Here is a 12,945-nt window from a genome sequence, read left to right as displayed (position 1 = left end):
ATTTTCAAAGTAGCTAATTGATAAAGTAAGAATAATTGTCTAGAGCTACAGATTAAATTTAAATTTCCACATACAGTAACACTGTAAGTGATTAAAAAAAGGTTTATGTTGAGGTTGATTATAAGGGGGCGGGGAATTTAAACTAGGGAAAGCTATTTAAAATTGGGCAGACCTTGTATACTTCATTGACTCATTCAGTAAATAGTGAGGGCAATAGGCACTGTGGAATAATAGGCAAGGAGGGCTTACCACATGCCAAGCACAATACTTATTGAACTTTTCATAGATTCTTTCAATAAATCCTCACAGCAGCCTTTCAAGTAGGAATTATCCCCATTTTACAGAGGAGGAGAGAAAGGCTTTTGGAGTTTATGTAATCTCCCCAAGGTCATGTTTTTAAAAATCATGGAAAAGCCTGTTCCTAAATCCAATGCAGAGCTGGAGCGCTTAAACAGTCTGTTCTTTTTAGTATGGGGCAGAAGGACAGTGCCAGAGAAGGGGTCTTTACTGAATGTTCACCATGGTATCATGTGTACAGCTCTGTAATCCACCTTAGCATGTTCAAGGTAAGTTTCGTTCTCATCCCGGTAGTTACCAGCTCTGTAATGCCCACTGGATGAAAATAAGCTTAAACAATTGGAAAAACCTCATTATAAATAACATCGAGAGGATATTCCTCCACAAGTCCATTGCATTTTATGCATGTTATTCCTTTTTCCTTTAAATTTTCTCATTCCACTTTGATTTCATTTTTTAAAGATCATAATTAGTTTATCTCTAAAAATTAAAAAAGGAAAAATAATTGAGTTCTACTTTGAAATTCTGAGACTGTTTCTTAGTATTTCAGTGGCACTGTGTTTTATTTTTAGTATGTGAAGTCTTTATTATGAAAACATAATTTTTAAAATGCAGTTAGAAATACTTTTTAGGAATAGGAAAACAGACTTGCACAAAAAATAATAAGATCGTGTTAATTTTATTCACTTAAAATTATGAGCACTAGATCAGTCGTTGGTATTTTAAAGGAAGCGTTTTTTTTTTTCTCTTTATTCTCCCTCTTTATTTTCACTCTTCCCTTTTAATCTGTTATCTCCTTTCCAAATCAGTATGAGCAATTATCTTTTAATTAAATTGAACTGGTGCTTACTTTTCTGTTGTAGGTGGCATTGCCAGTCCTTTCCTAAAAGGACAAGAATGTTATCTCTGCTCGGTAACTGGGTGTTGCTGTTCACTTGTACTGTACTGTGAAGGAGGAGGGGAAAATTAAGGTGTAAAATAACAAGTCTTTTTCTAAAGGAGCTGGGGACTAGATATTAGATATAGCTTTAATGAAAACCAAGAAATTTTAACAAAGGTTGAGCATTTTTAATTGTTAAATTGGAATTCTGTTTTAATATTTCATTCTTAAGTGACAAAAATGATTCACTGAGCCATATTTTTTAGGGCTAGTGAAATAGAAGCAGCCAAGGGTTGCATATTTGTTCACTATAGTCAGAAACATTATTATCCATGCTTCTCAAATTAATCCAGTATGTTAAATTCTGATGTTAGCATTTTTTGTTTTTATTATAATTTGCTAAATTTAAAATCATCTTTTAGAACCATGTAAGTTCTACCTTAAAAAAGAAAACACCCCTCTGCTTAAAAGAAATGGTACTTCCTGCTTTCATAAACAGTCATGTGCATAGTTTAGCAAGGCCTGATGCCTCTGGAGCTTTTTCCCTTTATAGCACCATTGAATCCCAGTCCTAACAGAAGTACTGTGAATCTTGTGGCCTCATTCGGAACAAAAGGGATTAGAGAAGAAAAATCTCTTGATATAAAGCTTGGAAGCAAGGGCAGGCAATCTTGGTTGTGAATATTTTCTGATTTTTCCAGAAATCAAGCAGAAGATTGAGCTGCTGATGTCAGTTAACTCTGAGAAGTCGTCCTCTTCAGAAAGGTACAGCTACATCTCTTGCATGAACAATTAATGGTGTAGCCTTACTAAGAAACAAACAGGACATTTTTTTTTCTTGTCAAGTTTGCTACATAACGTATTGTACTGCATGCTGGTATTGTGCTGTATTGAAGATGTGTATTTGGGGAAGCGGTTCTGCTTTTGCGAAGGTTAATTGATTTTTTTTTTTTTTTTTAAATAGTGAAGCCTAATCAGCTGCAGCATGCACACCATAACACGGCGGACTGCTGGTTCATGTGTGACAGCTGTGAAGGCTTTACAAAATAATCTAACAAACAAAAATCTTGCTTTCTTTAAGGAAATACTACTGTTGGATTTTCTTCCTGTATTTTGAGGTTGTTGCTGTACAGAATTACCAAGGTTATTTGTAAGAGATCTAGGTTAAAAATACTTGATTTTTGGTTGTAACAAATATTTTCTTATGTGGAAAGGGAGTGCCATTTGTAAATAGCTTAGGAATTGCAAACCCACAGATTAGTCACATTCTGTAAGAGAGATATGATGCTTCTTCAAGTCTGTGCTAGGAAATGGAACAGTCACTGCATGCAGTAATGGTTCATGCCTGCAGGTAAGGACAAAATGACTCAGAAGTATTTTTAAAGCAATTATTTTACCTGTCAATCATATGATTATACCTGTAAGGAGATATTTCATTAAAATAACTATTTTGCCTTATAAACAGAGTTAAGATATTTTTATCTAAACTCAGAAATGAGTCTGCAGTTCCCTATTTTGATATGTAAATACTGTGTTTGCTTCTATTTACCAAAATCATGTATAGTACATAATGTTTTAATGTGAGGTTTTTGGTCATACCAGAGATGCTTATCTTTTTCTTGGTTATCCAGCAGTTTATACTTAATGTTGATGTTTTGTATTTAAGGTGTATTGATATATCTCTTCTATGGTAATTTTTCACGGTTATCTTTTTTTGTTCATAGATTTAAAATTAAAGAAAATGTTATGGAGAAATAATTTGGTGATTAGAGAATGATGCAGGAAAACCCCTGGGAAAAAATAGGAGTTGAAGGACCTACCACAGCAAAATGTATTTAATTAAAGTATACTAGTCTATGAAGGAGATGATTTGATGGCAAAGTGATCATGTTATAGAGATTTATTAGCATCATTAGATGTTACTGCTTTCTATGGAGACTGAAAATAGAAAAGTTTAGTTACTTAATTATTTTTTTGTGGTTTCTAACTTCTGATTTGTGGACGACCATCTGATTTTAAGTATTCTGTTTGCTGAGATGAAAAACAGTTTTCAGCTTTGTGAATATTCTGCCATTAAAATGGTGGTGGTGAGAGGGGAGAAAGTGGAGTTGAGTAGTGAACTGTCCAGGTGGCAGCTGTGGAGTTAGAGTTTGATGCTAGGAAGAATGTACTTAATGAGATGGCAGCAATGATCATGTTAGCCTTCTGTAGTATCCCACGTTCTCTTTTGGTAAATTGAGGGGGGAACAGAATGGATGAGTATTACTGAGACATGAACTAGGAATGGGTAAAGTTAAAAGATAAAATATTCTAATATATTTTGGTGATTTTATTTACTAGCTTAGGCTCTTGTGGTTACTTGAAGGAAAGCCAGGACACATTTGGTCCTGACTTTAAAGTTTAGAAATCAGCCACTGTGCCGATAACTTTATAAGCAGTTCTGGTGGAGCTTACTTTATTGTTTTATTATTTATTATTTTGGAGGTTCTTAAAGGTATTTTAGGTGTTTGTGACATGCTGATAAATGTAGCTTATGGATCAGTCTAACATTTGTAAGCACAGGAGTTGTTATTAATATATTAAAAACAGAAAATATCTTTTATTCCTCCATTTTGTTAAAGTCATACTATAATGATTAGTTAGATCACTTGGCTTTTTTGAAAGAACTTGAAAAATAAGAATCTGAAGTTTCTTTAGAAAACTTATGTCATAACACTATGTCCTGCTTGGTATTGTCATACCTCACAGTATCATAAGCATTTACTCACACTCTTCAATTCTTAGCTCACTAGTTAGTGAGCTAAGTGATCATGTTATAGAGATTTATTAGTCTTTGCACTGACTCTTAAAAAGTTTTCTATTCTTACTTTCTTATTATTACTTAGTTATTTATTATGATACTAGGGATTGAATTCAGGGAGCACTTTACTACTGATGTATGCCTCAACCTTTTTTATTTTTAAAAAATTTTTAAAGAAATTAACCTTTATTTTTTGTTCCTTTGTTTTTCTTTTCTTTTAATGTGTTGAGGATCGAACCCAGGGCCTCAACTGTCTTAGGGCAAGTGCTCTACCACTGAGCCACAACCCCAGCCTGTGTTTTTAATTTTTGAGGCAGGTCTCCTTAAGTTGCCCAGGTTGTCTTTGAGCTTGCAATCCTCCTGCCTCAGCCTCCTGAGTTGCTGAGATTACAAGTGTGTGTTGTCATGCCTGGCTGACTGTTTTTAAAACTTAAAATTAGTAGTTTCAGGCATGGTAACCTCTGCATCTTAAAGGTGTTTAGGATTTTCTGTGTATCTATTGGAGAAAAGGGTAAAGAAACCTGGCTTTTTTTTTTTTTTTTTTTAAAAAAGGAGAGGAGAAGCTCCTTGGCTATGTGAAACCAAAAGTCATCATTCAGCACAGCTGATTTTGTTTTTGCAATGCAGAATGATCTTTTGATATTTCAGGGAACCAAGCAGAGAAACAACACTTCTAAATACAAAATGTAATATGTATGGAAGCTGCGATGTGATGGTTTTACTAATGTTTTTAACCTAAGAGGAAATTGCTAGTCTTGTGAGAAGTGTATTAGTTGAATTATTTTTGTTTAAGCAATTTTGTAAAATGAGAAAAGCAAAATAAAAACTAAACCTAATTTATTTTTGTAGACTCTGAGACCTCCTTCATTGAAAAATAAAAATATGATTTCAAGTGAAATTATTATGGAATTTTGGAGTTTGTTTTGGGGGCTAAGTTAGAAAATAATGTTATCCTAGAAAATCTCAATACCACCTTGAAATTTGTTTTTTGCTTTAATAAAACTGGAAGTCCATGGAGCATTATTTTGTAGGGGACGAATTAAGTACTTCTGTTTAGAATGGTCGACTCATAGGCCAAAATTAATGGGCTTACAAAAAGTCACAGTTTAGTTTTTGATTTTATATTTTGAAAATGGAAAAATTTTAACTTATTCATTTTTCAGATTAAGAGCAGAAGCTAGGAACATTTGTACCTGCCTGTAATCCCAGCAACTTAGGAGATTGAGATAGGGGATCACAAGTTCAAGCCCAGACTGAGCAACTTATTGAGGTCCTGTCTTAAAATAAAAGGGTTGATAGTGTAGATCAGTGGTAAAGTACACTTTGGTTCAATCCTCAGTAACTCCTGTCCCCTACCCCCACCCCAAGATTAGAGAACTTCACTGAATTAATAATAAATAATAATAATAAAACTAAATACCTGATGATGAATAAAAAACAAAACATACATTATAAGCCAGTTAAGAGGAAGCCATATCTGCTGCAAGAGAGTACCTTCAGGAGATTTTAGGAGTAAATCATACAGCTTCTCTCCGCCTCCTGTTGAGAGCCACAGCCAAAGGGGCCCCAGCAAACTTCCAGCTGCCAGCAAACTTCCAGCTGCTGGCTGATGATTGGCTCACAGTGGCCCCAGCAACATCTAGCTGATTGGCTCCTCGGCCCCAGCAACATCTAGCTGATTGGCTCCTCTGCGGTGATGCTCATTGGGCTGTTTCCCTGCCCTTTCAGACCACGGAGCTGCTCATTGGGGGACTTTTTTGGCTCCGCCCACGTGACCCAGCCAATCGGCCTCAAGAGCAGGAGGATTGGGGGAGGGGGAGAGAAGCTTGTTTGGGAGAGAGAGGCTTGTGGAAAGCCAGTGGTGGCAGTTGAGGCTCTGAGGGTTTTTCCTGAGAGGCTGTTTTGTTTGGCATGTGTGGTTCTAAAAATAAAGTTAGTTTCTTTTGACAAGTGGCTCCTGATTGTGCCCAGCCAGACTGCGGCATTTGGTGGCTCGCACGGGGAGCGACTGAGGGTAAGTGAAACTGCTCGCCCCTGAGGGCAGGGCGAGAGGATGGGTAGCCATTTTAAGATTCCTCTTTTATTTTGCTTCACTTTTGTTTTAAGTTGCCTGTCCCTGGAGATGAGTGAGACAGAAGAAAAACCGCTCACATCTGAGGAAAAACTATTTATGTCTGAGGAACAGATAGGGAGAAAGGACGGATGCCCATGTCAGGAGGATAGAAAGACTATAATGACTTTTTGTTGTTCCCTTTTTATTTCATTCTGTCTCGGTTTTGTTTGGCGTCATCTTGTTGGGTTGTATTATAGTAGAAATATGGGATCAGAAATTAGTAAAAAACAAACTGAAAGAGTGTTAAGTAAATTGTTAGAGGAAGGAGGCATCCCAGTAAAATCAAGAGCAGTCAGGGCATACGTTGATACAATACAAAAATGTAGCCCATGGCTTTTTAAGGAGGAGTTGTTGAATATATCACAATGGAACCATCATGGTGAAGATTTAAAAAGAATAGAAAAGAAAAGCCCAGGGACTCTGCCAGTTGGCACATTGCCATTGTGGACATTCATATCTTGTTTGCTTAGTCCAAAGCCTTCAGTTCAGACAATGGTAGAGGAAGGAGAAGACATAATGATTCAAGTAAAAGAGAAGGTCTCTCAAGTTAGTCAGACAGAGGAAAAGATTCAAGTAAAAGAGAAGGCCTCTCAAGCTAGTCAGACAGAGAAAGAAAGTGTAAAACAGAAAAAGCCATCAGGGGGAAAGTTACAACAGGAGACTGCTACTAACACCTTTCTATCACCAGAGGGTGTAAGTGTCCAACCAACAGCACCACCTCTACAGGAGACTGCTACTAACACCTTTCTATCACCAGAGGGCGTAAGTGTCCAACCAACAGCGCCACCTCCATATGCTGGGAGGCCCCCAACCCCCGCAGTTGATAGTTGGGATCCTGAGACAAGATCTCAAATATTAACATGCCCTGTATTTGAGGCAGGAGGGCAGCGATTTTACCAAGTTTTAAATTTCAAAACAGTGAAGCAGCTAAAAGAGGCTGTAACAACCTATGGTCCTCAAGCACCCTTCACTGTAAGCATGGTCGAATCCATTAACAACTTGAACATGACGCCAGCAGATTGGGCTAATATGTGTAAAGCTGTGCTAAATGGAGGACAATACCTGTTATGGAAGGTTGCCAATGAGGAATTTTGCAAGGAGACAGCTAGGCGAAATGCAGCAGCTGGTTATCCTCAGAGAAATCTAGATATGTTGTTAGGAAAGGGACCTTATGAGGATCAGCAGCAACAAATTGCATATGATCCTGGCGTATACGCACAAATTGCTGCAGATGCAATTAAGGCATGGAAGACTTTACAAGGACATGGAGGTTTACAAGGTCAATTATCTAAGGTAATACAAGGAGCTAATGAACCTTATGCTGAATTTGTAGATAGGCTTATTCAAACAGCTACCAGAGTTTTTGGGAATACAGAACAAGCAATGCCATTACTAAAACACCTGGCTTATGAGCAAGCGAATCGTTGGTGCAGAGATATCATTAGACGATGGAAACATGAAGATTTAAACACATATATTAAATTATGTAGAGACATTAATGAACAAGAGCAAGTCGTGGCAGCTGCAGTAAAACAGGCTTTAGATGCCAGAGACATTAATGAACAAGGGCAAATTGTGGCAGCTGCAGTAAAACAGGCTTTAGATGCCAGGCCAAGAACATGCTACAATTGTGAACAAACAGGACATTTTAAAAGGAATTGCCCCATTGGAGGAGGGTTTAACAAAACTAGGTATCAAAGGAGTAGAATACCAGGTATTTGCCCACGATGCCGTAGAGGGAGACATTGGGCTAATGAATGCCGTTCTCAAACCACCATAGAGGGTACTCCATTATCAAAAAACGAACAAGGACCAGGTGTTTATCCACGATATCGTGGAGAAAGGCATCGGGCTCCATTGCCAAAAAATGGACAGGGGGGCCCAATGCTCCGGGGCCCAAAACCACAAATATACGTAGCACTGGAGGAACCCAGCAACCCCATCAGGGTAGTGCCCAGGACACATTGTCCATCAGATCCCTCATCAGACAAACCAGAGGGAGCGCAGGGTTGGACATCTGCGCCTCCGCCAGAGCAGTACTAACTCCAGAGATGGGAGTTCAAATCATTCCCACAGGGGTGAAAGGACCTCTTCCCAAAGGAACAGTAGGCTTATTATTGGGACGCAGCTCTTCTACTCTAAAAGGACTTATGATAAGTCCTGGGGTAATTGATCCCGATTATGAAGGTGAAATAAAAATTATAGCCAGTTCTCCAAAGGGTATATCAGTAATTTCACCAGGAGATAGAATAGCACAGTTACTAATAATACCCAGCCTACATGATAAATTTTCCAGTCGTACTGTAGAAAGAGGTTCCAAGGGATTAGGCTCCACAGGTGTAGATTGGGCTATGCTTTCTTTAAATTTAGATTCTCGCCCCATACTAAAACTAAATATTCAAGGACATGAATTTAATGGCCTACTGGATACAGGTGCAGACCTTAGCATCATCTCTCGTCAAGAATGGCCAAAACATTGGCCATTACAACAAGCCACTCAAACGCTTCAAGGCCTAGGAGTGGCGACTAATCCCCATAGAAGTGCAATGGTATTAGATTGGAAGGATCCTGAAGGATGTGAAGGAACTATACAGCCATATGTATTGGATCATCTTCCTATAAATTTATGGGGACGAGATGTCCTAGATCAATTAGGTTTGACATTAACAAATAACATCAACCAAAATGCACCCACTATTATGACTAGACAAGGTTTTAGGAAAGGAAAAAGATTAGAAAAACAAGAACAAGGTATAGCAGCACCAATACAAATAGATCAAGGAACAGACAGACATGGGTTGGATTTTCAGAAAGGGCCACTGAGACAGTAAAAATTACTTGGAAGTCAGAAAGACCAGTATGGGTTCCTCAGTGGCCCCTGACTAAAGAAAAGATACAAGCAGCCCATGACCTGGTCAAACAACAATTAGCAGAAGGACATATACAACCTTCTGTATCTCCCCATAATATTCCCATTTTTGTCATCAAAAAGAAATCTGGTAAATGGAGATTATTGCAAGATTTAAGAGCCATTAATAATGAGATGGTTATTATGGGACCTGCTCAATCAGGGATTCCTCAGTTGTCTGCTTTTCCAAAAACCTGGTATGTTTTAGTTATAGATATTAAAGATTGTTTTTTTTTCAATTCCAATTCATCCTGAGGATAGTCCACGTTTTGCATTTACTATCCCTGCACTGAATCATGAAGGTCCTGATCAGAGATATGAATGGAAAGTACTCCCTCAAGGGATGGCTAACAGCCCAACTATGTGTCAAATTTATGTTAACAAAGTAATCCAGCCACTTAGAAATCAAAATCCTGAACTACAAATATTTCACTATATGGATGATGTATTATTAGCACACAAAGATAAAAACACATTGCTAGAATGTTATGCCACACTTACAAACTTATTAATGTTTTCTTTTAGTGCCTTCTGTAATGTTACATAATTTTTTCTTTAGCCATTATTGCCAGAATTCCTATCTTCATCCCAGTGCTGGTGAAGACAATGTAAATTGTTAAGAAGATTGTTTTCTTTTAGTGCCTTCTGTAATGTTACATAATTTTTTCTTTAGCCATTATTGCCAGAATTCCTATCTTCATCCCAGTGCCGGTGAAGACAATGTAAATTGTTAAGAAAATTGTTTTCTTTTAGTGCCTTCTGTAATGTTACATAATTTTTTCTTTAGCCATTATTGCCAGAATTCCTATCTTCATCCCAGTGCTGGTGAAGTCAAAGATAAAACCAATCTACAGCTTCTACAATAGCCATCACTGAACTGCTTGCAGAACTTGCCTGGACACATTGTGAGCTCACCTGTATGCATTGTGAACTATCTGTTGGTGCAGCGACTTGTGGTAGTGTTGGGGTATTTTTGCTGATGATATCACCGGTGGTACAATGTTTCAAAGGAGCCCTCAATTGGCTTAATGTCATGGCATTTTGCATCCTCCTCTACTAGTGATGGTCTAAAATTTGGGGGCCAACAGAGGTGAGGCAAAGAACCTCACCCCCCCACTGTTGCAAAGGCCTATCCACAAGTATAGCTGTATGCTGGACCGGTAGTCAGTGACGGGTATGATCCAATTGCAGTGGTACCAACCTAAGACAGGAGGCTGACGCCTAGAGGTCAGTTCATCCGATGACGGGTAAGGACCATATGTTGAATTGGACTGCCTAACAGGCACGGTCCCTAAGCCACATGCTTGTTGTTTAAACAGAGAGGGGGAGATGTTGAGAGCCACAGCCAAAGGGGCCCCAGCAAACTTCCAGCTGCCAGCAAACTTCCAGCTGCTGGCTGATGATTGGCTCACAGTGGCCCCAGCAACATCTAGCTGATTGGCTCCTCGGCCCCAGCAACATCTAGCTGATTGGCTCCTCTTCGGTGATGCTCATTGGGCTGTTTCCCTGCCCTTTCAGACCACGGAGCTGCTCATTGGGGGACTTTTTTGGCTCCGCCCACGTGACCCAGCCAATCGGCCTCAAGAGCAGGAGGATTGGGGGAGGGGGAGAGAAGCTTGTTTGGGAGAGAGAGGCTTGTGGAAAGCCGGTGGTGGCAGTTGAGGCTCTGAGGGTTTTTCCTGAGAGGCTGTTTTGTTTGGCGTGTGTGGTTCTAAAAATAAAGTTAGTTTCTTTTGACAAGTGGCTCCTGATTGTGCCCAGCCAGACTGCGGCACCCCCCCCCCAAATGGTATCAAACCCAGGGCATTGCCCATGCTAGGCAAGCACTTTGTTACTGAGCTACACCCCAAGTGCTCAAGTATTTCTTTTATTCTTAAAATTGAGTGCCAGTTCAATGAATGAATGCATTTTAAACATTGTAAAGATGGTGATGGGCAGTTTTTCCCCCTTGTGTACTTCCATTGATCATAATAAATTGAATATTTGATGAAAAAAGTTGCCAAGTTTTGTTACTTATTTTTGTCCTTCCCTAGCTGCAGACTCCTGGGGCTTATGAGATCAAGCAGATGGGAAAGAGGAGGAATAGTAATAGCCATAATAGGTGGGAAAAAGGTAGTGATCTCTTACTAAACTGTCCAGATTCCATCTCCAAGTTCTTTACAGGAAGAGGGAAGAAGGGAGGAGAATGAGCAAGAGTTGAACCCATGTGTGGTGTGTAGAAGGAATTTCTATTGGAGGATTCTAACAGATCATCCCAGAAGATCCTGATGATGCTGTACTAACATTTTTGTTAAACTATATTGCTACTTTTCCAGTGAACTCTTGTTAACAAGAGTATACAATTCTTAATAAGGAATAGTTGAACCCAGAATGTTCAGTTATCATTCCCAGTCCATTTAGGTAGACCCAAGCAGAGCTGAGGAGTTTGTGAGCAGAGGGTTTCTTACACTTAACCTTGTGTCCATCTGCTTATTGTTAAAATGTAAACTGATATTGTAACCAGTAAAGCGCACAATTGGCTAACATTTGATAAGTAAGTAACAAGGCCCAGTAGGTTTGCATTTTCTTAGGAAACAGACATTAACAGGATCATTTCTTTGTGTGGTTGTTGTGGGGATGATGTTCAATATATTTAAATATAAAGGGTGGGCCTTTATGCTAGAACAGATAAGAAATACTCTATTTCATTACTGTCCCATATAGCTGGCAAATACTGAGTTCACAAATTGCTAGCTGCCTTGTTCAGGAGAGGAGAAACAGGGAGAGGGAGAAAGGGTCATAATATTACACTGTGGCCTATATTTTACCACTGCTGAATAAACAGGATTGGTGAGAAGTAATAAAGATTTTATATTTTTCCTTGCACAATATAAGGGCATTTCAGATATATACCCTGTGAAATTTTCATGTGTATACTTTAATTCCCTTTCTTGTTTGGAGTTTCTTATGTGAAGAGACAAAGGACATATGATAGTGATGCACAGATGCAGAAGGCAAACAGAGAAACCCTGGAGAAAAGTAGGAAAGTAGCAGGGAGAGAATTAAAAAAAAAAAAAAAAAAGGAAGGGACCAAGTTAAAGAAAGAAGGATGTTCTATTAAAAAAAAAAGGGTCCATTACTTCATTTGCTCTTATGTTAAGTGTGTTTTTCTCCATGTCTGTGTGGCAAGTACTTAGTGGCAGGAAAGCCTAAGATTTTATTTTCTGTTCAGATTCTCCCCCTCTTCCCAACCCAAAGACCAGGCCAAACATTTATTAATAACGATTGTTCAAATTTTGAATCCACACTTTGCCATTGCACCCTTTCTGTCTGTACTTGTAGCACAGATTTTTTCCCCCTAAATGGTAGAATGAGATGGTACAGTGGATGATTGTGTTGTTCTTTCTCCACTCAATTCTTATGCTTATTTTACTTTTATTCTATTAATTGGTGAGGTGGGGGTGGGGGACTGGGGATTGAACTAGAGGGCACCCAACCACTGAGCCACATCCTCAGCATTTTTTTGGGGGGGGTGGTGATGTTAGGGATTGAACCCAGAGCCTTGTGCATGCAAGGCATGCACTATACCAACTGAGCCATCCCCAGCCTTTTTTTGTATTTTATTTAGAGGCAGGGTCTCACTGAGTTGCTTGTTTAGGACCTTGCTGTTGCTGAGGCTGGCTTTGGACTTGTGATTCTCCTGTCGCAGCCTCCCGAGCTGCTGGGATTACGGGTGTGCACCACTGTGTTCGGCTTTTATTTAATTTTTTATTAGTATTTTATTGAAGACATATGGGAAAACACATGTATCATAAAATCATTTTGAAATTCAGCTTAAATTTTTTTTTAAGTTTATGCTTTTTGTGTGGTTACCTAAAAAGTCTTTGCCACACATAGTCAGTAAGATTTCTTGCTATATTTATTTGTAGGCTCTTGATATTTAATCTTGTGATTCTTTTTTTTTAACC

General features: G+C 38.7%; 1 protein-coding gene across 9 annotated transcripts in view; it reads left to right on the top strand.

Annotated features, from left to right (window-relative positions):
• Srpk2 (SRSF protein kinase 2) overlaps positions 1 to 12,945 on the top strand; it is a 215,953-nt gene that overhangs the window by 73,276 nt on the left and 129,732 nt on the right. For 4 of the 9 annotated variants that reach the window (XM_046464177.2, XM_046464180.2, XM_058585505.1 and 1 more), the window contains exon 3: positions 1,879 to 1,942. The exons of the other annotated variants lie outside the window; for them this stretch is intronic. In XM_046464177.2, the coding sequence (XP_046320133.1) occupies positions 1,879 to 1,942 (64 nt within the window). The remainder of the gene's footprint in view (positions 1 to 1,878; positions 1,943 to 12,945) is intronic. 9 annotated transcript variants of the gene reach the window in all.

The sequence above is a fragment of the Marmota monax genome, unplaced genomic scaffold (assembly GCF_021218885.2).
Source record: "Marmota monax isolate L192 unplaced genomic scaffold, Marmota_monax_Labrador192_F-V1.1 WCK01_AAM20220418_F8-fsc00065, whole genome shotgun sequence".
Classification (NCBI taxonomy): domain Eukaryota; kingdom Metazoa; phylum Chordata; class Mammalia; order Rodentia; family Sciuridae; genus Marmota; species Marmota monax.
The sequence above is the reverse complement of the archived record's forward strand: the minus strand, read 5'-3'. Positions and strand labels throughout refer to the sequence as shown.